The 26970-nt window shown below is 40.9% G+C and overlaps 1 protein-coding gene across 4 annotated transcripts in view; it reads left to right on the top strand.

Moving 5' to 3' along the window:
• RAB3B (RAB3B, member RAS oncogene family) overlaps positions 1-26970 on the top strand; it is a 50733-nt gene that overhangs the window by 8187 nt on the left and 15576 nt on the right. For all 4 annotated transcript variants that reach the window (XM_062497741.1, XM_062497740.1, XM_062497743.1 and 1 more), the window contains one exon: positions 2079-2306. In XM_062497741.1, the coding sequence (XP_062353725.1) occupies positions 2079-2306 (228 nt within the window). The remainder of the gene's footprint in view (positions 1-2078; positions 2307-26970) is intronic.

Genomic DNA, 26970 nt, shown 5'->3' with positions numbered 1-26970 from the left:
TACCAGGCTTCAAGTGATGAGGGTTTCTCACTATTTCAAGCCTGTGTGAGTGGAATGGAGAAGTGAGATTTTAATTATTTTTCTCTTCTTTATCAAGTGCCCGAGTGTTGTCAATGGCATTTGGGGAAATTAAAATGTGTATGGGGAAGATAAATTACTCAAATAGAGAATTTGCTGTCGTCCAGTGTGATGATGGTACAGATCAACTAATCACCTGATTCATAATTTTTGCAGCTGAGATTTCTAAGGAAGTAGTGCATTGGCCTGAGTTTCTGAATGGAAGTTAGTCAGATGTTGAATTCTTAATTTTAGAAATTCCTGCTATGAACCACAACACATGGGTAGAAGAGCTGTTTTCTGATACACTAATGAGAGGAAAATTTGTGCTTGTGTTTTCTGGAGTGCTTGCAAAGGACTGTAGTCTGACTGAAGAGCAGCTGAAGTTCAGACGAGAGTATATCAGAATCTGCTGTATCATACAGAGAAATACTTGTGGGGAGATTGTAATGCATTCAGTGCAGCTGCTCATGATTGAGCTACTGATAAATTTCTTCAGAAACTGCCCTTGTGAATGCAATCTGTGAACGAAATGTCTGCTGCACCAGCCCTTTTCTGTGTGAGAAAGTTACATATGTTTAATCTGAGATAAACTGTTGTGCATATTGTACTGAAGTTTAAACTGGGTTGCTTTTGGTTTGTTTCCTCTCTGTTGGAAATTTAAGTTAAATTATCATCCCTATTTAAATTGCCTTGGGATAGCATTTTGGTTTATAGTTGTGAATTTTGAACTGTTTGTTTTGGTTTTGTTTGGGTTTGTGGGGTGTTGCTGTTGCTGCTTTTTTTTCTGTGAATGGTTGAAGTCCTGTGTACAGGTGAGATGTGCTAAGAAGAAAGGTATTTGGGCACATGTTTGAGAGTAGACATTGGGGTGAGTTTTGTTCCCAAAGGTGCCTGTGAATTTGAGTTGATGAGAAAATTAACTTCTGTGGATTCTGGGTGAAGGAGAAACTTCTGTCACTACTCAGTGCCTTCTGAGTCTGCACACAAGCAGCCTGGTTTGGATGAGTAGCTGCTAATTAGACCTGTGCTGTCATTATTCCAAAGACCTTTGCTTATTTGATGTGTGGTAGTTTCAAACAGCATGAGAGATTAAAAGTGTGGTATATCTGTTAAAAGGTAAACTTTCTTTTTCCTCCTCTGTTGTAATTCGGTTTGTGTTGTTGTGTTCTGTACAACCAGAGATGAAAAGTGAGTCTTACGTCCTGCCACCAAGTGTCTGAGCTGCACACATTAGAGCAGCCAGGGCTGCTTATGGCCCTTAATGATTCATATTGTGTTGGCTTTTTTTGCTTCTGAATCTAAAAGGCATAATTTATCTATTCCAAATGCTGTCTGCATCCCCACTGAGCCCTCACATTTTATAGAGTGCTGTGTATTCCTTTTGCAGTCTTAGGAGTAGATAGGTGTTGGATGGATTCAAAGTTTCTATTGAAACAATATTTCTGTTCTGAAATTCCTGTTTTTTCATCTTTTCCCATTGCATTTTTTTCTTCTGTAAATGTTGAGGATGGAACTTTTGTAAGGATAAAATGGTGGTGGTGCATGCACTAGAAATGCAGATTTTCCATAGAAGTAGTAAAAACAATTATTTAGGTTTATTTACCTTGGAGGCTGCTTGATGAATTGCACGGTTGGATGCACTGTCAAAGATTTTAGTTCTTGGTTGCAGTTTATTGGAGCAACAGAAGTGGCACCCTGCCACTGGAGTAAAGAATGCTGTTTCCCCATGAGTATTTGAACAATCTGCAGTAGCCATCTGTTATTCTGTTAAACACAAAGCAGTGCAACAGGTGTGTTTCTTGGGTTTGGAAGTCTTACCAGCACGAGTGAACACTAAGCAGGATTAAAGCCAGGATTTAAAAGAAGATTTCAAAGTGTGTACCTCTTTAGTCAGCAGATATAGTGGTTATGACATTAGAAAGTGGAGAGATAACCTAAACATATGGTACACGGTTAAGGAAAACAAATGCTGAACTGCTCTTAAATCTGTTCTTTTTCCATTTTTGTCATTTTTGTAGATGGCTTCAGTAACAGATGCCAGATTCAGGCAGAAAGATACTTCAGACCAAAATTTTGATTACATGTTCAAGCTCCTGATCATTGGCAACAGCAGTGTGGGTAAAACATCCTTCCTCTTCAGATACGCCGATGACACCTTCACTCCAGCCTTCGTCAGCACGGTGGGAATCGACTTCAAGGTGAAAACAGTTTACAGGAATGACAAGAGGGTGAAGCTGCAGATTTGGGTAAGTGCCAGCATTTTCCAAGATGCTTTGTATTAATCCCAGCAAAGGTGTGTTGGTAAAAAATAGCTTGTTTGGAAGTGGATTTTTAGATTGATGTAGATTTTGGTAGTTCAGCAGCTCCGTGTGGCTGGACCTTTGTGTCCCTGCAGTAAACTGTGAGAGTTCTCTTTTGTTACTGTTTCACTCGGCTGCTGAGGGTCCTGATGTGGTCTAAACAGCTGCTCTACATTTGAATGAACCCTCCACACAACTCATACTATCACTTTATGGCCTCTTCATAAGATACTTGTATCTTCCTGTGACTCATGTCCCTGCTCAGCAGCCCATTTCTCCCCAGTTTCTGCCCTAAGACCTTAATCTTCTAATTGATCTACATACACTTGATTTATAATTCTTTAATAATTGCATTTAAATGTAAAATTACAGTAATCACATCTGTGTTTTTTATTTATTATGGTGATCTTGAATAGTGAGATCTAAAATGAGATGCTTTTTTTTGTACTACAACTACATGATTCATTTTATTTCTGTGTTGCTGGGTACAATGTACAACAAATTTATTTAATAAAAGATCCTTTTCATGTTGTAAAATCCTGACATTCAAAGTAAGGTAAGTCACCTGATATGAAATAGATTGATTTAATTTAGGGTTTTAGCAATAAAAACTTTTTTACTTCAGGCCCTATAAGCAACTAAACATGATTTCCATTTAGTTGGTCTTTCTGAATTTTGGAACATGAAATTTTCTAAGAAGTTGTGTAAAAGCAAGACAAAAAACACCATAAAATATTAGATTTTTTCCCAAAGATACTGTGATTAAAGTGAATTAAGCAATAATCTTAATTAAATCTGTTAGAGGGCTTTGGGGCAAAAAGGTCTTTAATAACGTTAAGCTTCTTATGAAAAGAGATGTCAGGTGGATTCCTCAGAGGGTGCTATCCGTAGGACCTGTAATGTTGGAGAAACCAACAACACTGCTGATTCAACGTTTATTTTTAATAAAAGGTACACCTAAGTGTTAGATAGTTTCCAGAGTAACTTGTGTTCTGTTTTTCTCTCTTTTTTTCATGGATCACTGACATGAGTCATGATTCAAGGACCTTGACAAAAACACTGTGTGCCTCTCCCAAAACCATAGTATTTGAACTTGTTTGTCTCCTGCCTGTCCTGAGGTTATATTTGTCATTTCAATGCGCTCTCCAGGCTACATGAAGTAATAGTGGGGTCCATTAGCATACCAAAACTATGAGTTCCTATGTGTAGGAAGGAAGAGTTAACATACCAACCTGTCTTCCAATTACTGTAAAAAAAATTTTACAGCTGCTGTTTAGTTTCCAGGAATGTGGGGCTCTGTGGCTCCATTGAACCCTTTGCTCTGACTTACAATTTTCCAGTTATGTTGACTTTTTTTATCAATTATGCTCCCCCTAAGCTTGGCATTAAGCCTGATCTGAATGAGGTTCAATGTGAAACTAAGTGAAGAAGAAGGTACAAGTGTTTGACTTAACCACTTCAAGTATTTTTCTAAAATTCAGAGAAAAGCACTTTGAGGAACCTCTGAAGTTCTCTTCTCCACAGACCCAGGGTTTTTTCAGTTCAGGGGTGCTTGTGGAGCTCTGATGTGAGCGCAGCTGTAGCAGACTGGAGGTTCTCAAAGGCTGTGCCAAACAACCTTGTTCTGTGTTCTGCAAGTCTCAAGGTGAGAGGGAAGTTATTACTGCTGTGCTGTGATCCAGAGAGATCCATGATCAGTGGGACTTTCTTTACATTGCCTGTTGCCTGTGTTGAACAGATGAGCAGAATTTAGGTGCAGGACCCAGCTGCAAAGAGTTCCTTGTATTGTCTTAAAGCTCAGAAAAATTCCTGCTGCTTCAAGGGCCAAGCAGCTGCAGGTAAAGACTGACAGCTGTGTTAGTAAATGTCTCTCTGGCCTGATTCCTGGTTTTGTTTCTCCAGCAGAAGTTGATGAGCATTTTAAAGTCAGACATTTTGTGTTTGTGCTGAGTTTGAGGAAGTCTGTATTTTGTGAATCAGGATTTGACAAGCTGTCATATGGAATGATCAGGAGAGAGTGGTCCTCTGTTTGATTTTGGTGTCATTAGTGGGCCTCTTGTTTTGTTGACATTAATGACTCAATCACCCAAATTGATATTTTAGTAATCAGTTGTACTTGTGACTAAGCAGTCTGGGAAATTATCTGCTTTGAAAAGACTTGAAAGGAATCTCTCTTTAGCGTCAGAGGAGCAGGACATAGCAGAGGTATTCATGATGTTTTTAAGGTTTAAGGTAGAATGACAGCACTGCTGCTGCATATGGAAACAGTAAAATGGTTCAGAGATGGGTTTATGAAGTAATGTTTTGTTGGCTTTTTTCCCCCTTTCTTTAAAGAACTCCAAGATCAGTTGACTGTGTTTTAATTTCAAATATTTTCTGTCTTGTTTAGGAATGGTGGTGTTGTCTTAACAGAATAAATTAACTTTATTGAGAACATTTGTTTTGTAGTTGGATGAGGCTTAGTAATTTAATATCTCATTTAAAACATTATTTATGTGAATATATTAATGTATTATATAGATATTTACATATCTACATAAATGCAATTCTTGGATTAGATTTTTTTATGCCACTGCCATTTGTAATAATACTTTCATATAAAGCATCTTCCTTATGATTGGGTTGTAAGGAGCCAATTTATAATATCTCTCTGCATTTCTTGACCAAGTTTTGTATTCCCAGAGTTGCTAATTACTGTTTACTGCAGGAAAACTATTATATTTTCAGCTAGGTATGGTTTTTTTATTATAAATAAATCTCAAAAGTAGCATTATTATATTCTTAGCAAATGCAAACAGTTAATACTTAATGCAGAGTTCAGGTTGCCTAGCAGCTAGAGAGGGCCACTTTGTCCAGATCCAGATGGAAGCAGGGTGAATGAATAAAAGTGATTTCAGTTTTAGGTAAGAGCAAGGTGAGATTTCTTTTTCTCCCTTCTGTGCATTTGTGTGTCTGTTACTGGTGAGGAATAATAGTGGTGAAAATGGCAGCAGAACTCCTGAGCAATGTGGCATCGAGGGGGGCTGCTGAGGGGCAGCCTCTGGCTCTTTGTGCTGGCCCAGTCTGGGCTCATTACATGAACTTTTTGCACAGTCACATAAATTAACTGATAGAAAATCATTGGCAGGGTTCAGCCCCAAACACTTGCACACCACCCAATACATACTTTGTGTGAGGAATTTGATTACATTTCCATTATATTTTCGTGCAGCACCCTACACAAGGGACTCTCAACATAGATGTGATGAATAATAGACATAACTAAATACAGGGTTTGGCAGCTGATGTTACAGTTCAAAGTAGTTTCAATCCCCCTTGTAAAAACAAGAGAGATTAAATTTAACTTCAGGTTAAAAGGCAGAAAGGCTGTGATGTTCAGACAGAGACAGCATATTTAGACTGCAGTATGATTTTTCTTTTAAGGAGCTGTTTATCAGAATTAAACTGCTGTGATGAAGGTTTTTTCCTTCTCATTAACAAAAATGTCTCTGTGGCTTAACTGCTGAAACCTGTTGGGGTGTGAGATTGGCTTTAGTGGATGTCTGAGACATGTTACAGCTCTCAGGCACAGCTGGGGAGAGGGTATAAAGCAGTATTGCTCTGGGTTTTTTGGATCTTTAAAAAAAAAATATGACAACTGCTAATTATATTGAGTGGCAGTTACCACTACAAAACAGAAAAGTGTAAACCAAAGTAACCCCCCCTGCTGTGTTGCTGTCCAGAAGGCAAATACACAGTGTTTTTAAAAGCTTTTTGTATCAGGCATCGCCTGGATGACAGGATGATCTTGAGCAGCTCACCTCTTAGGGAAGGGATTCAAGGAAGTAACACTGGCAACTGAGTTCTTTTTTTGCCTTTTTTTTTTCCTTTTTTCATTTACAGGAGGTAAAATTAGAACACCGTCATATTTGATTGTAAATTTTAATGTTAATTGCACACTTAACCAAAAGCTAATTATGCATTTCAGATGAGAGAGTAATCTATTCCCAAGGCATCCTATTCATGACATAGCTTTGCTAAGTTCCTTGCAAGCACTGACTTTAGGCTTCAATGCTTGCACAAAACTTGTTTCTAAAGAAAGAGCTAATAAGATTCAGTAATTAAACTTAGAGATGTGATAGTGATGGGTGCCTCTAAATCACTAATGGGCCTGATTCTGCTTTTATAGATTCACAGTTGTGAAATTCTTTGTTTTGCTGTTTAGATGAAGAACTAAAATGGAGAAATTCATGATAGTGAAATGAACAGGTTGATCCTTGTAAGAGTCAAGGATTGCATTTTATTTGCAGCATTAAGGACTTACTGGGTCCCAGGAATGAAAATCATTGTGGGTGAGTGGATGTAAAGCACTGCTTCTCGTGCTTAAATACAATGCAGAATATTTGACTGGAGAAGAGATGCAATAACAGTGTCTGTAATTCAATTCCAAGGTCTTGGTTATGTCTCAAGTAATAATACTTATGCTTTGAGAAGAACTTGGTGCTCATGCCACTCTGAGTGGGCTTTAAAATTAGAGTTGCAAGGGTGATAGAAAGGAGGGAAATAAAAACTTAACAAATAAGGCTCTGGTGGTTCAGTTACCCCACTCACTATTGAATTTATTGAACAGCCTAAGCTTGCTGAGCAGGGCATTGCTGTGTTTGCAGTCAAACTGTTGACGTGGAAGGTTTATTTCTGTTTATAGTTAATCTCCACAATCTCATTGTTATCTCATTATAACTCTGCATTACAGTGAAGGCCAAATTTCAACTTCAGTCTAAGCTCTGATACCACTGCAGTTATCCCTGCTGACAATACTGGATTTGCTCTCACTGCAGGTGTAGTACCACTCTTTGTTCTCCATCTTTGCAGAGTTACTGGGCCCTTGGAGGCCTTGTGTTGTGCATTTCAGTAAAATGAAACGTTGTGTTGAGAGGTACCAGGCTGTATCCAGGGGCAGTGTTGAGTGTGTGTTTGTTGATAAAGAGCTGTTGGTCGTTCAAAGGTTTGGACCTTTCCTAGAGAAAATGAACCTATGCTGACTGTTTGTCCAGTACATGGGAAATTTCAAGGGAAATTATTCACTTGATATTATGAGGCAGTTAAGGTTTGAGAGGACAAATGAATTGCTGGCCTCCCAACATTTTGCATTTACTGCTTTTTTTTACTAGTAAGTCGGAATAGATATTTTGTAGTCATTTTATATAAGGTCTAAGACACATGTGCCTCAAAACTTTTTCCTGTTGTCCTTGTCTCATCAGAGTCACCCTTATTATGATTTTTGTTCACTATTTTATCTTCTGCATAATGACTGGGTATATTCTATATTTAAATATGCTGGGTGGCACTGTGATCAGTTATGAGATAACACAGTGGGTGGAATTATGAGTTCTCATAGTGTTTGTCTCGAGTGAGCATGTACTTAAACTGTGTCACATTTGGTCAGATGAGAAAAAAAACTACTGTGCTTATTCACATTTATAGCTTTCATGCATTGTCTACTGCAGTGTCATGTTTATACAACACTTGAGTACCTGAATGGCCAATTTTAGAACTAAAAAATGAAATCCAAACCCCTCAAAATATTTTTCAGGTGTGAGAAATTGTACCCTATAACATAAGTGGAGTAGAAAGGAATTTAGCAGCATGAACTTGGTGATTTATTTTCTGTTGTCCAGCTGTTCAACATCATCCTGATTAATTAAACAGCATGAACTGAGCTCCCAGAGATAAGCACTGATTTTCTGTATTCTGTTGCATTGGAAGCATTGGACTCTGCAGACAGAAGGAAACATTTGTGAGAAGTACCAGAAACTGGACAAAAAAGCAGCACATTCCTGCAGTGTGGAGAACTGGGAGGCCTCTGGTTTGCTGGTTAGGTTCTCCCATCTGCAGAACAATGTAATGTTTACCAGGTGACACTGATCTCAACCCAGATTTCTGGTGAGCTGTTCTGGCTGCCCAGCAAACACTAGTGACAAAGTAGGAAACATAAAACCTGTTTGGGGTCAGGTGTATCTTCCAATGGCAGCTTAGCACCTTGCATTTTATGGCCATGGGTTACTCCACTGCAGTGCAAAAGTGTACCCTGAGCATCCCAGTGTATCTTCCTCTGCTTCTGCTACAGTCTGGGTTTGCAGCATTGCTAAGATGTTTCTCTATCCAAATGGAGCAGCCAGTCCCAAGTGTCCTGCTCAGCTCACACATGGATTCCTGTGCTTCTATTGTGCATTTGCATCTTGTTTGAAAATTCCTCTATTATTGCCAGTCCTGCTTTGCATCCATTTCTGTGCTCATCAGATACTCTCTGCTTCGCTACTAATTTGTGTTAGAAGCTGAAACAGGAGGTGGCAGGAGTGTTTGAAACTTGAGGGGAGCAGGTGTAAGTGCAGCAGATAAACACTGTGTTATGAGCTGCTGTGCTTCATTAACTGAAGTACCTTCATGTGATATGTGACTCAAGTGATTAAACTTTGTGTATTACTCAAAGAAGGCTCGCTGGTGATATTTTCTCAGCCAGATTCTGGCTGGTTTGTTGCTCTGACAAACTGATCCAGACATCTGCAGCAGTGCTAGAGGGTGAAGTCATGGCGAGAGAGTGGCGTGCGTGGACCCGTGTGTGCACATATGCTCCTGGTGCTACCAGGTTTTACTGTCCCTCTGCTGTCCTTGCAGCCAGAGCAATAAAACAGAACGTACAGGGGACCTGTGCAGAGGATGTTTACGAGGCAGAACACTCACCCTACTGCTGTTTTTGCTTTTGCCTGTGCTTATTCAAAGATCCACCTGCTGCTTCCCCTCCGTGGGTCCCTTGGTCGGTGTTGCTGTTGTGGCAGTTGTGAAGTTGCTGCGTGTTCCAGTGCCATGGTAACTGCATCCTGCTCTGCTGGCTGCCAGCAGGCACCAAGCCTGCCCAGTTGTGAAGGAAGCAAGTGCTCCAAGTGCCAAATTGTGGTAGACTGGCATGAGTCAGCTTTGATAAGTCCAGGTGAAGTCCTTTACCAAGGACTGCAAGTCCCTTTTTTTTTTCTTTTTGAGGGAAGAAAGAGAAATAACTCCCATCAAATGTGTTTTGGATTTTTTTTTTAACTCTGAAAGGCTAAAAAACACATTTTCATTAGAATTACCACCAAGTGCTAAATTGCTTTCTTGCTCTGCAGTTTAACCTCATGCTGTATATATTTCTGTAAGGCTGTGCCACTTTTCACATATTTTTCTCTTGTCTCTGTGTTGTGCACCCCAGCTTGTTCTTGGAGAGGTTAGAGGGCACCTTTGTAAGCACTTTTGCACTAACTGCAAGGTGAGTTCCTGCAGAGTACTGTCATAACATTTAATATCATGGAGTTGTGCCTAAGAGTGAGCAAGTTGAGCTGAGGAAAAATGAGGAATTCTTGTTTGCTTTTTGCAGAAGAAATACTCTGACTGTGATAAAACACACAGGTGCATCACTTAATTACATGGAATAATAGCACTGGAAATTTACAGCAAGCAAGGGTAATAAGGAATGCATTTTTCAAGTCTTTCATGTACAAGAGTTGAATGATGGACCATAATAACTTCTATGCTTCTGCTACCCTCTCTTGGCTCTCACTGGTTTGTAGAACCACCAGCACTGTGACAGCAATGTAGTGAGGCACTGAGGGGAGGTTGTCTGAAAGAAGGAGGGTTGTGCTCAGTGCAGCATGATGGGGCTTGCAGCAAGCCTGGCTTAGCTCAAGCACAGCTGCAGCTGACTCTGCTGTGCTCCCTCCACCTCTGGAGTCCTGCCTCTGGCAAGTGAGGGCGTGTGCAGACAACTCCACTGTGCAGTACTTGATGTGTCCTGAAGGGAGCAAGAGAGTGCAGTGAAAACTGGGGCAAAACTTGTGTAGAACCGAAACAGGACCATGAAAAGAAAAACCCCAGTGCCTTTAATGAAATCATTAATTACAGTGGAAAACAACATCAAAGAGAAGTGCTATAAACACTGGCTTGCAAGGAGCAACAATCCCAGGAGAGCTGGAATTTCTGTCACAGAAGTTTCAGTCTGTGTGAACTCCAGGTGGATTCCAACCTTCCTGGGAGGTGGTTGGTGTCTGGCCTTCCTGAGATGTGGAAGGGGGTATGGTATGCATTTGTCAAAGCTCTTCAGACTGTTTTTATATACCCTTCCTCACCAAACCCCCTCCCTAGGTTGTTTTACTAAGTGTGAGAGTGAAGCGCAAAAGGGACTTTAATGTGTTAGCTGATTATGGGAACTCAGAGCTTCAGATGAGCAGTACTGATGCTCATTCTGACTGCTGTAGTATAATTATGCAACTGCTGCAAACCCACACCTATTTAAGGTGCCTTATCCTAGCTAAAATGATCATCTCTTTTAGAAGTGTGTCCTTCATCTTGAAAACAGCATGCAGGAAGAGTAACTACTGCAAAGATGTTAAAGAGGTAAATCTGTGAGACCTGTTTAGTCTGTCTTGAATTTTTTGGGACTTTGAAGGGTAAAATTAATAATTTCCTTCCACTTGTGCTGGTTATTGATTTTAGGGAAAAGCAAACTCTTGCAAGGGAAGAATCTGCATAAAGTCCTGCTCTGTGATGTACTTTCTATGTTCTGAGTTGCACATGCCACATTAGCATGTTCAAAGCTGTGGCCGTGGTTCTGAAGTCTTGGAAATGTTTGAAATGACTTCAGTTTTTCTGCTAAAATTCTGATATAAATATGCATAGGAGCTGCTTAGTATTCAAGAGACTGCAGGAAATCTAAAGGGACAAATACAGTAAAAATACACCATTGTCATGGCAAAACTATGATTTCAATACTCTTTCACCTAAATCTGAAAGTGGTCTTGGTCTACAAGATATTTACTGCTTTAACATGAAATTTCACCTGAGTGGGTGGAACTTGCAGAATCTGGCTGAAAGTTGGGCACAGCAGCACTTTTGCATCAGTGCAATGCCAGCTCAAAGTGATTTGTCAGTTGTCCCATCTGTAGCAGGGGCTGTGGGAATCCTCCCTTGCCCATCTGGCTGGGAGACCAGGAAGGAGTTTTGTGTCAAAACCTGATGTTGCTAAGTGATGGCAAGGTAGCCACCTGCCTTAGCATTTGCAAACCCCCAGTGCTCAAACAGAAGGAAATGAATGGCTTTATTTTCCATTAACTGCATGAAAGGTGTTTACTCACTCTGGTCCTGAAAATATCAAACGTGTATCCCTTTTACTCCAGCTACACTCTTCAGAGTCTTCAAGTCCCTGGAATGGCAGCTGTTTATTCTGCTTGAGAATGCATCCTCCAAGTAATGTTACATTACCCTATATCTGTGAGAGACACTGCAGTCAGTTTGATGATTAAAAAAATACAGACTTTAAAAAAAGCAACAACAACCCAACCAAAAACCTGATACAAAACCAAACTGCTTTTTATCACCTAGTACAAAGGCAGAGAACAGGTGGTATTTGCTTTGTTGGTTATAATGTCAGAATCCATGCAATAGCCCTCTTTATCTTTTCTCTCATTTTTCTTTTTTTTAAGATACAGCCTATGTGGCCAAGAAGAATTGTAGCATTGATTTCTTTTCTTACTATATTTTTTGTGAAGGAAGCTGAGAATAAATCCAGACTATCAGATTTGCTAACTACTCTGCGACTGTTACCAGGAAATAGAAGGAGATCTTTCACTTCTTGTCTACTTATTTTACAGATATTAAAAAAATTGATAAAGGTTTAATTGCCCTCATGCCACAGGTGAGTCTGCTGTGTTCTGCTAAAATCTGTCTGCTCAATAAAGTACTTGTTCAAAACAGTCCCTCAAAGGGAGATGCTGAGTGACTTTTGCAGCCATGACTCACTGGATCTTCATTTTCAAAATGAAAAGATTCCCAAGACATATTAATTTTAAGATCTCATCTATTAAAGTCTTGATTAATAACAATAAGAGTATTAGTTTGACTGTGTCAAGGCTTGAGGGATTCATATAACCAGTGTTCTCTCTTCAGAACAGGAGGGATAGTTCATTTTTTCACAGAGAAGGACTTGGCAAAGACACGGGTTTGGAACTAGAACCCCTCAGCTGAGAGAATGGAAGCTTTCCAGTAGTCTCCCTGTGAGATGCAATCAGGAATCCAGCTCTCCAAATTAATTGGTCTTCCCTTCATCCAGAGGATGTGGGACACCTGTCTGTGTGCAGAGGAAGGATCAGGGGTTTTCAGGAATGCCATTGGTGATTACTTTCTACTCCAAAAAAACGAGCTCTTTCTGAGTTTTACAGTTCTGCCCAGCACAGGTAGCCCTTTGAATTTTAATTTGAATTGGAACAGTTTCTAGCAGGGCCTTCTGACCCCAGAGAAGCTCTCTTTCAGAGTCAGGAGTGTGTCCTGTGTGAAGAATTGTCCTCTCCTGAGAGTCTTGGTGCCTTAGTTTTTAGCTTTGGCAGCCCCAAAGTGTCACTCAGCTCCCACAGGTAGCTGCAAAATCCTGTAAGTTTAACTTTGCTCTTATGATTGATCTCTTAATTCACTCTTGAGTAATGAATTGAACAGAAAATTGTGTTTCTTTGTTTTATTGAGTAATGAAAGCGAAGATTTGCTTCCTTTACTAAACAACCATTGCCAAAAATAGCACCTGACTATATTTTATCTGTCTCTTCTCCCTTACTATTATTTTACTACACTAAATGCAATCTTTTTTTTTTCCCCCTTTGGATTTCTTTCCGTCTTTGTGCCCTGAAGCTGCAAACAGCAAATTTTGTGAGTCATAGAAATGTTCTGAGACATCAAATTAAGTAGAAACTGGAGAATGAGTTCTCAAAAGGTTGTGAATGCTGCTGACGTCAATCTCAGATTGAAACAAGAAAGAAGATATGGCTGGCAGATCCTGTGAGCAGGACTTAAACACACTTATGCTAATTCTGTTGTTGTTGGAGAAATTGTGTTTTTATAAATGAAGGCTGTAGTCCCAACTGAAGACTTAACAGACATTCATCTTAGTAACTAGATGATCTTGAGCTTTCATACTTTACACTGAAATTTGCCTTCAGCAGATTCAAACAAAATTGCTTGGAAGTGACAAAAATGAATGGCAGCATGCTTTCTGCTTTTTCAGCTTGTAATATAATTCAGTTTTCCAGCCCTACTTCTGCAGAATTCCTCCTTCAAACTGACATTGCAAAGTATGGGGTTTTCTAATGAACAGAAGACTGTGATGAGCCTGTTTAGAGATTTTTCTTGATTGTCTCTAGCAGAGAGCAGAATTTTGAAAGTAGCAAGGAGTCATGAAAGTCAATATGTCTTATGAATTATTTTGATAACATGAAACATTTATCTTGTAGAAAGCTGTTAGTAATGCTGTTTTTGAAGTTAAATGCATGCAGATTGCATATCCATATTGATTTGATGGTGCTATTGAAAATTCCTATAGGTGCAGTGAGAAGTATGCAAGAAATGACTAAAGGAAAGAGATACTTATTTTGTGCAAACTACAGGGAAGTTATTCGTTGTTAGCTTATCAGTGCAGAATGTTCTTATGTGTGTGCATGTTTTGCCTTTAATGAGTGCAGCAGTTCAAAATTGACAGATAACTGATGTACTTGTTGACTACTTTATCCTACCTCCATTCAGACTGTTCAGTGGAAGCCTGCATCCAATTGTTAATTATTAGTGCTGCAGTGATCACTCCGAGTCTAGATGTGTTTTTACCAAAGGTATGTTTCCAGTGGTGAAATAGGAGTTAAAGATGTTTAGCCCTTTTTCAAATCAAGCTGTCTTTTCTAGAGGATCTTACTGCAGCAGATACAATAGTGTCAAGTTCAGAGAGACCAAAGTGAATTGAAGTGAGCCCAGAGGTATTGAAGGAGCAAGGTAATGTGATTCTGGCTAACTGGATTAGGGCAGCAGAGGGAATGCCTTCACCAGGTGTCTGTATTGCTGTGCTGAGGTGCCTTCCTGATGCTGTGAAGAACTTTTGACAGATTTCTGTGGGAAGTTAGTTTTCAAATTGGTGGCACAGCAGGTATCTGGATATGAAATATTGCAGTCAAGGCCAGTATGAAAATAAACAAGAAATATCCCTTCAAATTTAGAGATTAAATATAGGCTGGATTTGCCTGTAAGTAGCCAGCAGGAGCTCAGTGGGAAGGTAATGAAGTGGGACTGTCCAGCTGGGTACTCGGTGCAAAATGTGCTTTTGCTTTGATGCTGAGGAGAGTGCAGGGAAGAAGTTCTGGCTCTTGAAGAGTGTGCACACCGTTCTTTGAATAGAAATAACAAAGAAGTGCAGCCCCAGGGGCTGGTGCTGCTGCCAGCTCGGGGAGGGGAGGCACCAGAGTGAGCCTGTCTCAGGGCTCAGGCTTCCTTTACAGCCTCCTTCTGGAAGGGGAAACCAAACCCCATCATTTTGCAGTCCTTTTTCTGCCATAACTCCTTGGTCCACTGAAAGGAAGAAGTGGGCAGTGATGACAAATAATGTGGCTGGCAATGTATTAGCCACTGATACAGGAGATAATGTGTCTGATGTATGTGCTGGCAGTAGAATTCTAAGGCTTCTGACCAAAAACGATTAGAAATCATCTGGAAGTCACAGTGTACAATTTAATCAGTGAGGAAGGAACTTGTGAGGGATGAGGTCCTTTAAATTACACCTATAGGGTTAAGAAAAAGTTTTAAATTAAGAGTCTGTGGGGGACAAAAAAAGGTTTGGGGGATTTGCTTGATTCTGCTTGTGGGAGGAAGAGAGGTTTTAGTGCTTCAGTTTTTGGACTATTTTAGTGTTGCACAGATAGTCCACCAGAAGCTGGTTTATTGGCAGTCGGCTTGTAAGTTAGGGAAGTGTTTCCCTTCCCCTGTTATGTTACTTATGTAAAGTTTTACATAATTATACTTCTCTGCAATTTTGTATCTCTTGCAGAAACATCCATTTCTGATCGCTGTTAAGATCAGAAGTTGGTACTGTTCAGGACAGGATGCTGAAACACTTCAGCTGCTAATCTGAGCTGTCATGGTGATTTCTGTACCCCCTGGCGATTCCTCTACCCCATGGTGAATGAGCAAAGAGACAGAGAAGCATTTCTGTTTCCTTAAACTTCCTGTTTCTGATTAACCAGCATAAAAATTAGTATCTGCTGAATTGATGCTTATCAGAATTCCTAAACAACTCTTCTGCCTCCAGCAGTGACACTCGATTATGTTTCTCACTCCTAAGCCTCTTAGAGGTTTAGCATTTATGAATCCCCTCTAATACTTTGCTTGACACATTTGATTAGCTATATGACAGTGATCAGCTGAGAGAAAAACAAGTCATCTCATCAAATACAAATTGAGGCTTCTAGTAAGGAGGGTGGAGAGGCAAGCAAAGGTTTCCTGCTGTTTGAAGTCAGAATAGAAAAGGGCTGTTAAAATAACTGTAATGCATTTAATATAAAAACAGGCTATGTATCCACTTCCCAGCCAGGTTCAGACAATCACAGCTGGTTTTGTGAGCAGTTGTAGGAGGGAAGCTGAGGAGTGGGTGCACTGAAGGGAGGTGGTTCGGCTCTCACCTGGTGCCCCAGGATGCTGAGCATGCTGAGGGTCTGTGTCTTACACTTGATATTGGTTCTGCAGCTAAACTGTGGGATAAAACCCAAACACAGGGCTCTGAAGGGCTGCCTGCCCAGTGCCTCCTGGAATGCAGAGTAGGTGGTCTAGTGGGGAGGAGGCAGCCCTGGTGCTGATTGGGGTGGTGGCTCCTGCAGCCCCTTGGTGCTCACTTGCTCCTGACCCTCCTGCACAGAGAAATTGAGCAGTGGCTGGAGGAGGTGCTGCTTGGCCAGCCTGGGTAACCTTTCAGCAGTGGCTTCACAATGAAGGCCCCTAAGCATTCCTGCAATACCAATTATATTAAGAAGTAGTTGGTATTGTAAGCAGGTGCATTCTAGCTCGGCATACCTCGACAATTTGACAGCAGCCAGATGTTTAGCTAGGTGGAGTAAGCGATGACTCGAAATACCATCATATAAATCTTGCAAATGGTACCACAGCTGAGCCTCTGGGTATGCCTGGTGAATTGTGATTTCTCAGAGGTCCTGTTTGATCAGAGACTGAGCTCTTCCTTTAACCCTTGATTGGACCCCACAGAGACAGCAGGTATTGTGATGCATCACTAGTGACTAATTTCAACATGTCAGTTAATTGCTCCTTTGGAGCTACACAAAGCTGGTTGAAAACAGTTAAATGTTGGTGTTTTAATGGAAACTGTCCTAATACTGCCATGAAATGGAGCTGCAGAAAGAAGCTTCCTACAGCTGCCGTCTTGCTTTGGTATACATTTCAGCCAGCATATGGTATGCATTTAACTGAACACATGGGGAACTAATTTGATTTGAGTTGATTGATTTTGATTACTGACATGAGGATATGGTACTGAGAAACAATCCAGCATGTCTAAAAGATTGTTTCAATTTCTAGCTCAGCTGATACATGTTTGTATCATATGCATGAAAAAGAGGGGAGAAAATGTTGTCTGTTTTGAAATTTTTCTCAGTGGTTACTCTGTAGTGAATAGGAGGAGGTACATTATTCTGATTGCTGCTTGACAACCCATTCTTCTGTCAGTACAAATTAGGACTGATTGAATGTATCTAGCTAGGTCAGGTGTAGTTTTTGCATCAGGAAATGGGCAATATTGGTAGCTGTACAAAACCTCAAGCCATTTTTCAGGAAAGCTTCTGCTGTGGATCAGGAGGTAAATCTAAAAAGTTTCAGAAGCAGATTGCTCACTAGAGGTGTGTGAGGTCTAGGAGACCAGCTCAGACCAATGTCTTTGAAATTGATTTGTTAGTTTTTAATTTACTGGAGTCTGTTCAGTTTAGATGTTTGTGTACATGTTGCTTAGGGAGAAGAAAGCATAATATCACAGTGGAGGATTTTCAGAGAAGGTGGATTATTGGGTGCAACATCTCAAACCTGGGGCTAAATACTTATGAGCATTCAGTTACAGGTAGGAAACCTTGCTGTTGTTTTGTGTGGGTATAAGCCAGCCAAGGTATGAAGTGGTGCTGTTTGAAAAGAAGTGGAACACCTACCTTGATGTATTTATTCCGCCCCCACTCTCAAAAAGTCATATCAACTTATGTAGATTGGGATCCTGCAAATGCTGAACAAACATGCATCACTCTAACTATACAACTTAAGACCAGTGGAGCTGGTTGTTCTACCCTTATGAATAGGGATTGAAGTAAATGTCTTTCCAAGTGGTCAGTAAATGAAGCTGGGTCATAGCAACTCAGTTTTTCTGCTCATGGGAGACTTGGAATCATGGAGTTGATTAGGCTGGAAAAGACCTCTAAAATGGAGTCCAACTGTTTACCCAGCACTGCCAAGCCCACCACTAACCCGTTTCCCCAGGTGCCACATCCACTTGTCTTTTAGATACCCCCACTTTTGTGGACAGCCTCTTCCAGTCCCTGAGCACCCTCCAGTGAAGAGATTTTTCCCAATATCCAATTTAAACCTCCACTGGTGCAACTTCGAGCCATTTTCCCTTGTTCTGTCACTTTTTACCAGGGAACAGAGCCTGATCCCCCACCTGGCTACAACCTCCTTTCAGAGAGTTGTGGAGAATGACAAGGTCCTCCCTGAGTCTCCTTTTCTCCAGGCTCAACATTCCCAGCTCCCTCAACTGCTCCTCATCACTTGTGCTCCTTCCCCAGCTCCATTGCTCTTTTCCAGACATGAGTGGTATCTAAACCCCAGAGTGATTTCCACCTAGCCAAAAATACCCACTTCATCAAGGAGGTATAAAATCTTATTTATATAAGAGCATTAAATGGTAATCCACCACATAGTAATTGATAGCAACTGATCTTAGTGACTTATGCAAATAATCATGGTAGACACAGCTGCTGCAGGAGAGGAAAAAAGAGTGGGATACTTCACAGCCATCTCTGCATGATGTTTCTCTTACAGGACTTGAGTAATCACACTGCCTGTGTGCAGCTACCAAGATGAGCCATATAAATAACATTTATTTTAAGTAAACAGGAGCCTCCTGTGTTAAACCTGAGTTGGAGGAGTGGAGCTCTGCTTCTTTTTGCCCTGCTCTGAGGATCTGCAGTGTGGTCACACCTTCTGCATGGGCACAAAGTTGTTGCTCAGGGAGAAGAAATTCACAGGTAAGATAAGCCCACAAATGTCAGAGCTGCAGTTCTTTGTCCCAGAGCAGCTCCAAGGTGATCAGAGTGCTTGTTGCACTGTTGGCAGCACAGCTGGCAGTACTGCCAGTGAGGCTGCTTTGGGACTCTGGAGTTCTCTCACCTTTAGGCACTGTGATGTGTGAGAAGAGGAGATGGCACCCCTGAGAAGCAGAAAGTCCCACTGACATATAATATGTTGCTCTGTTACTAAGTGGGGTGTTCTCCTTGGGTACACAATGACACAACCTGGCTTTTCTGCTTTTGCTGTGTGTTTTGCAGGAGTGATTCATGGTATGTGAGCACAGTTTCTAAGATCAGGAAAAGGTTTACTGGTATTTAATCTGCTCCTGTCAAGAAGCAGGGTGATATCTCCTCCTGGATGTGTCCTTGAGCCAGTTTGTGTATGATATTTGGAAGGTATAGTTTGTAATTTAATACCTGTCTTCATTCAGGTGGGTAAGCAGGTGGGCAGTAAAGGCAAATTAACCATACTCTATATATGAACCCGTGAAACCTAATTCTTTGTGGCCAAAACAATCTGTATTTCAGTGTAATACTCCAATCTGTATTCCAGTATAAATGAATAGCTACCTCCAGGCTGGCTTTTTTTTTTCTTTTTTTTTTTTTTCCCTCTTATATATCAATTCTTCATTCCTTAAGAAGAATACTAACTAGTTCTGGAATGGGTTTGTACTGCTGTCTGTCATGTCTGTCTCTCACATGACCCCAAAATTCAGGTCTTCTCTGCAAGGATAGTTGGGGATAGAAGTAGATTCATGGCACTGGAAATGGCCAGAAGTAATCCATGGAGGTAGGGAGCTAGGTGTTTATGTAACTGGCAGGAAAATCCTTGCTAGTCAAAGGTCAGTGAGGAGAGAAGTGTTCTCACAAAGACTCAGCAGGACTCCTAAAAGGCCTTGGCTCATGCCCTTGTGTCCCCTGCTCTAACACCCTGTGATGAGCTTTCTCTCCTGGTTTTATGAGCTGTCCCTCCAGCACTGTCCATCTGGAGTGACAGGAGCCTGCTCTGTGATTGGCAGGATTTGTCACTGTTGAGCAAATGGAGAAATGGAAAATCAGCTTCTAATCTCAGCTGAGCTCAGACAAACCCAGGAAACCTCAGCTCCTACAGCAGCGTACCTGGGAGCAAAATCTGGATCAGATGCTCTCTCTGAAGTTACATTGGAAAACTGTGCCCAGAAATTATTTCACTTTCAAATTGTGGAAACTGTGATGAATTATGAACAACCAGCTGGTGACTCCTGTGAACAAAGAAATTCTGAAAAGTCCTGTGCTAGTTTATTGCAGCTTCCTGCTCAACAGGATGAATGAGTTTGCAGCAGAGAAAGTACAGGTCTGTGTTAAAGTATTCAATTGTGTGTAGAAAACATGAAGCTGGAAGGAACAGTGGTATCCTGGTAACTTGTGATCCTAATCTTCCTTACAAGATTGTAAAACTGTTTACCCTGGCAGTATCAAGTTAATATAGTACATTCATTCTGAATTTCTTGTTTCCACTTTTATTACAACAATGTGTTTGCAAACCCTCTGTTATATACTGCTATTGAAATCTTGTGATCCCTTCAGCAAAACAAAGATGCTAATTAAAAGTATTTTTACTGCTTTGCACAGTTGATTTTTTCCTTCAGTTACTCACTTTCTTTAACAATCCTATTAGCACGTGAGAATTCTGACCTAAGCACAGTCTAACTGGGACACAATGTGAAGCCTGTGATTGTATCTCTCTTTTCATTAGAATATTTCATTAATTGTATTTTCATCAATTCCTGCTGGAATCTAAGTATGTCTGCAAAATGGCTTTTCAGTAACCATGTGGATATAGAAGTGGCAACAGCTCTGCTTCTCCAGAGTGTAGTTATAATTCTCAGTGCAGTCTGTGCACTAAAATCTGCATTACCATGCTATGGAATTGTCCAACATTCAGATTATGTCACAAGCTGACAGAATGGAAAACTTGAAGAAACATCTATCACACAGCATCAAATCCTCACCTGAGTCTCTTGGATGCATGAACCAAATGCATCTTTGTCTTTGAATTTCTTAAACTTTACCTGATTTCTTCATTATTCTATGTCTGCTGAGTTTGGCCAAAGCCCTGGAAATGACAGAAGAAACTCTACACAAAGATGTAAAAACCCTAACAACCAAAAAAACCCCAACCCACCAGTAGATGCAGAGGTCTATGATTACCAAAACAACTAACCAAGGTGTTTTCTCTCCTTTTAAAAAATTAAGTAGTGGAATGGGTACAAGTCCTAGACCTAGTGAGATCAGCCAGAGTTCTTTGGTCTTACTGAGTGTGACAAGGATAAATAATATCACTTTATCATCTGTAGTTTTTAAGTACCATGGGAACTGCAGATTTAGAGAGTCATTCAAGCTTGAAGGAGAGACTGCCTGAAGACCTGCTGATCTCTGTCACAGATGAAGAGACCTGCCCCTGCCCAAGGAAGCTGCTTGTTTTGCCTCCAGACCCCATTCCCTCCAGAAAAGTCCCAGTCTACTTCTAGTTTCATCCCTCCCATTTTCTTTCATGGGCACAGAGATAAACCTCTTTGTTTGCCAGGTGCACCTTGAATACCTGCTATTTTTCTTCTTTCCACACGAAAATGCCACCTCTTCCCTTTCTGAAGAGCAGAGCATGCACATGGCACTGAAGCAAGACAAGTGTGGATGTGAGGTGGTTCCTGCAGCTCCTGTCAATAAGCTGTTTTGAAAGAGGGGTGTGTGTGGAGGTCAATTATGTTTACATCTCATTTCAGGAGATAGACTGCAGCTTGCCTGCTCACTAATTAAAAGGAGGTAAACATGTTGCCTGTTCTTATCTAAGAGTTTTTATATAACATTTTCTGCCTGTTGATGTAACTGCCCTAATGAATGCAGGGTGATTTGATGTATCATTAGTGATGTGGAAGGACACTGTGAGATTAGAACAGTGTTTATTCTTTATCATCTAATTCTTATTGCCTGACTGTTTGACTCCAGGAAGAGTACATAAGATGGATGAAACTTTGCTGCATATTTACTTTTGCCCTACATAATGAGGACAACTAGAATCCAGAAAATTTTTAGTCACTAAGCATCAGGAAGGCTGGCAGAAAGAATTGTTTAACTTTGCAAAGACTCCTTGTTGAGGATTAGATTTTAGGGTTCCCTTCTCTCAGCTGAAGGTTCCCTTCTCTCAGCAAGACATCAGCTCTGATGTTACTACACAATTTTCTAAGGTCCGGCTGAGGCTGAGAGTTATGGAAGCTCTCAGTTTGTCCTAGTAGGACAGGGATGAAGTCTTCCACTTCAGGCTCCATATGAAGAACTAGCAAAAGAACACATCTAAACACTTTTGGGTATTATTTTGGCTTTCATAATTTTTCAATTGACTTGAAAGAGGTAAAGAAAAGCTGTGGTCAAGGGAAATTACTTCCCTTGGGAAAAATTGATGGAGAAAGTAGATCTTGGTACCGTGTGAAGAGACTTGTTTCATTCCGTTTAGTTCTTTGTATTAATTTTATTAGTGCTTTAAATGGGGATACATTTTGTTCCCTGAACTCTGTTCTTCTGACAGTGATGTTTGTGATACGAGCATAGCAGTGAAACAGTGACTGTTCCCTGAGGGAGCAGGAATCACTCTCTTCTGAAGAGCGGGCAGATACTGTCACTGCCTGAATCTTGGGATAAAGCAGCAGGGTAAGCTCCAGACAGCCAAGACCAAAGCTTCCCCTGCTGCTCTGAAGCCTCCAAAATTGTGTTGAGTTATAATTCTTTTATGTCAGAATAAGGCAAAATAGCAGCAGGCAGAAGGTGCAGTCAATTTAATTGTAGTTTCATAATGTTTTAAAGCAGTTATGTTGTTGCTGAAGTCATGTCCCCTTTAGTGAAAATGTCTTTAGCTCACTGGCAGATCTAATTATGCTCATTTATGCTTTGCTGTAAAGTTTGCTTTTGCACCCTTTCATTCCAGAGAAGTGATTTGCGCTGGGGTGGGACAAAAAACAAGTCCTAAGAGCCCTTTTAAAATCTCTGTCACAGTAAATAATGTTTGTTGCTCCAAACATCAACGTTGTACCTTCTCCAGACACATCACTCAGCTGCACATGAAAGCAGAGTACAGTCTGCCCAGAGGTTACTGCTTGCTAGGGAGGCTGCTTTCATTTGATAAATATTTCAGTGTGTGTTTTTCCCAGTGTAACACTATTAATTCATTCCTAAGCTGGGAAGTGTTTCCAGAAGTGAGAGGTAATGGAGTGTAGTTCAGCTCCCTTTGCTGAACTGAGCCAGGGGTCCAGAGAGTCTGATTTCAATTTTCTCCTGGCAGAGGGCCTGGGTGATTCAGAAAGCAGCATAATACATAAACTCATGCTTGTATTGTGCCTGATACTATGATTGCTTCAATTACAGATTGGTTGATAGACCTTTGCTTGCTTGGAGTAATGCTGTGCAGTTTCCCTACTTTATGAAGCTATAGTAATATAAAATTGCTAGAATATAATGAAGACAAATGCCCCCGTATTTTTGTTGATGTGTAAAGCATTGCACATGTTTAGTGTTCTGTACAAATATGATCTCATGCTGTCTCTGTTGCTCGTAGGATTTTTATTAGCTTTAAATAAGACAGTTTGGAGTTGTCATTAACAGCTTTCTTACAGACTCCTTTCCTTGGGCTGAAGTCTGTGTTCTGAGAAACAGATCGCATGGAAAATGCTGTGTCTTGTGTTCCTCTTATCTAGATATTTAGTCTCACTTGAGAGAAGTTAGGACCCCTGCATATGCAGGATTCTTTGCTGAGGTCACTGGATGCAGATGGAACCTTACAGTTCTTCAAGATTTATTTTATATCAATCCCCAAGTGGCATCTCCCCAAATTTGGGCTGGACTGAGTGGTGCTATTAGGTAAAAGCAGCAGCCTGTGCTTGGGAGCCTGACCAGAGCCCCACTGGTGTGCATGGCTGGGGACAGGTGAACCAGGAGGCATGGAGCAGCATATTGCTTTTTTATAATGCCAACACCTTTTCTTCAGCTGGGAAATCTGCCTTCATTATCCTCTGTCTTTGTGAAAAGGTGAAGATGAAGATGGGCTTTTCATCAGGAAGGTTTCAGCTACTTGGGACCTTGATGTGTGGGGCTTAGCGAGAGCAGGGAGGTGGTGATGAATTGATCAGTAAAAATACCAAACAGTAAAACATCTCACATGTGTGTCAAGGAGTATTTGCTCATGGCTCTCTTTCCAAATGAAGAAGAGAAAGGAGCATCACCACATGGGTGGGTGAACTTAAAACAGTGCTCAAATGGACCTCACAGCTAGAAACACATCAGCTGTAACCACTTCTGCACCGAGGTGCTTCCTGGGCTGCCTTGGGAGCCGCCTGCAGCTGCTGCACAACAAAATTTCTCTTTTAACATCTTATCTGTGTGGTTGTAATAGAAAACATCATGGTAAATGGCAAAAGATTGTTTTCTTTGTCTTGTGCTATTACTTGAGCATCATCATGCGTGTACTGTTGTGGCTGACAAAGCACTTCAATTCTTAGCTTCTATTTTAAGAAGCTTCGGACTACTCCAAAATAGCTGTTCTTTAGCTGAAAGTCTTCCTTTATATTCTTAGCAGAGATGTGGGTTTACTTGGAGAGTTTCAAATTCCATTTGATTTTTTTTTTTTTTTACATTTCGTGAATTTAAACATGTCACCAATGTATCAAATCTATTTATTACATTGCTTTTCAAAGTGTGTGCACATTTCTGTCAAGCAAAAACACATGAGAGACAGGAATCTATGTTATTGCTAATTCTGACATTTAGAAAATGTATTTCAAACTCCACTGAAGTAAGATATGTACTTTTTATTTATCTTCTGGTTTGTGTGGTTCAGATTGTTCTTGGGTTTTTCTTTAAGCTTTCATTCTAGCTTCTTGAGTCCTAGACCCTTCTTTATATTTTTCTTAATGCTCACCTGAATGCTCACAGTGGGGCTTTTTTCCGAATTTGGGAGGTAATAAAGTGAAAAATTGTCTGATCGACTCTTAATTTCCACCAAATCTTGAAAAATTACACATTAGGATTTTAAAGAATAAAAAGAATATTATATTTTCTTTTTATTGGCATGTTGTTTTTAATATAAATTAAGCTTGATTATTTTATTTTTTTGTCTTGCTGCTGCCCTTCAAATTAAGGCAAACGTTCTTGCTTCATGGTTTTAATTCAATTTGGCATTTTAATCTCAAAAATATCACTGAGATTTTCCCAGAATTTCTGAACACTTTGTCTTAGAATTGACCCTCTTGACATGATATCTCTAGGGGGTTCTTGTGAAGTATGAGTCCCGGATTTAGCCTTAATCCACTCCTAAATAAAATGAAATCTTCCCTTGATAAGAACCAGCCCTTGGAGGGATGCTCCTAGCAAAGTACCAAGTTGGGGTTTTTTTTTTGGTTTTGTGTTGGTTTTGGGTTTTTTTGTTGTGGTTTTCTTTCTCCCCCCCCCCCCCCCCCCCCCCCCAGTTAGGGGTTGCAACAGGTCTTTAAGCACAAAGTCATTGATTTTCGTAAACACCGAAACAATTGCTTTGTAAATGAGTTAAGGAAGGTCCTGCCCGGGGCCGGGCACCACCCCCGGGTACCGGCGCGATGCGCATCCCTCCATCCCTGCGCCGAGCCGGCTCCGCTCCGCCGCCAGCAGCCCCTGGCGCTGCCCGCTCCCTTGCTGGTTACCATGACATTGGATCAGCCGGGAACGGGCTCCGGGAGGTCTGCCCGCCTCTCCTTCGGCTGCTCTCGGTGCGGGGATTTGCTCCGTTCTACTGCGAGCGGTGGAGGGGAGGGAGCCCCATGGCGCCGCGATGCTTAATTCCCTTCACCGGTCCTTGTTCCTTCCGAGGTCAAAGAACCAGGCTGCCGAATCCGGGCAGATTTGTACGGCACATCACTTCACTTCCTCCTCAGACTGTGCATTTGTTCTTTTGGCAGCCGATTCATAACGTGTTGAGATCTCCCTTCGTGCTGCTGCACGTCTCCCGGTTTAGCATGAGCTGTGCCCACCCGCCGTGGCCCTGGGCTGGAGCACATCAATCCCTTGCCCTGCAGGACTAGTTAGGATGTCCACGCTGGCTCATTCTCAGGAGTGAGTGCTGCTTCTGAAGTGCTATGGCTGTGATTAATTTAGCAGCTTCTCAAGAGCAGCTAATTAATAATGCTTATAGTGGCCAACCCTGCTCAGACATCTGTGCGTTGTACAGCTGTTCTTACAGGGGCTGATTAATAGAATTAAGGGATATACGTGGGGAAACTAAAAGGATCTAGCAAAACTGGCAATATATTCCAGTTAATAATGCATCCACTGCCCAAAATGCTAGTTACTCTGGGATCTCAGCCTCTTAGATGTTTTTGATTTGGTTTTTTTATCACATCAGTGATGCTTTTATCACTTGCCCACAGTGGATGGGCTTTCAAATGCATCATATACCTCTTGAACTTTGCTGTTTGTTTGTAGCTAAAGAAATGGAATTTGAAGTAGGCATTTGGTGTGGATGCTACAGACTTTTATCACTGCCATTTCTTTATTTTTTCTATCAAGGTAGCTGGATCGGAAAGAATCAACAGTATAAGACTGATCTTCATGTTAGTTCTAAGAAGTGAAAAATAAGACTTTTCAATTCTATGAGATTTAAGAAATGTGTACAATGAACTTAATCTTTGTGTGTATCTCTTTATGCGATCTCACCTTTGCAGCCACTGTCTTTTAAATACTCTAACTGAAAAACTCAACCTACAAAAAGATGAGAAAAGCAGGTAAGGTTCATAGGTAAGCCAGTCCTGTTCCAGTCTTCCTTACCCTCTGACAGATCAGGAAGGGCAACTGATGCTAATCTTCACTACAATCCCAAGGCACCTGGGGAAATGGAAATACATTTTTAACATCTTAGGAGGTCATGAGCAGTGGTGTCAATCACAGTACCTTGGCCTGAGTCCTGTGTGGGAATTCCATTCTGCCGAGCAAATGCACCCTGTTGCATTTTCAGTGATTTACATTTTGTCTTACATGGTGTGGAGTTGCTGAGAAAAGTTAAAAGAGCGGGGGTTTCCCTACTACCAGAAATATTTTAATGATGGATTAGGTCAATCTACAATAGCTTTTCCTGCTTGTCCATAAGCTTATTTTACAAAAGTACTTTGAAAATTAAGTGCAGTGCCTCACCTGAAGAGATACTTAGCCACTGAGTTACAGGGAACAACTTCAAAAGCCTGTGTGTTGGGCATGATCGAGGCCTCTGATGACTGGTGAGCTCTTCAAGACTCTGCATGCATTAAAAGTCTCTTTCCAAAAAATTTCTACCCCTCCCTTGCGAGCACTTAGGGTAGGTATGTTAGAAAGAGCAGGGTGGTAGAACTTTCTGTGCAGGTTAAGTAAAATAGGATAGGAAAAGGGAAATTCCTGCAACTGATGAATACTGAAATTATCCAAGGCTGCTGGTTTTACTG

The sequence above is a fragment of the Cinclus cinclus genome, chromosome 8, assembly GCF_963662255.1.
Source record: "Cinclus cinclus chromosome 8, bCinCin1.1, whole genome shotgun sequence".
NCBI lineage: Eukaryota > Metazoa > Chordata > Aves > Passeriformes > Cinclidae > Cinclus > Cinclus cinclus.
Note: the sequence above shows the minus strand (reverse complement) of the source record. Positions and strands in the feature narration are given on the sequence as shown.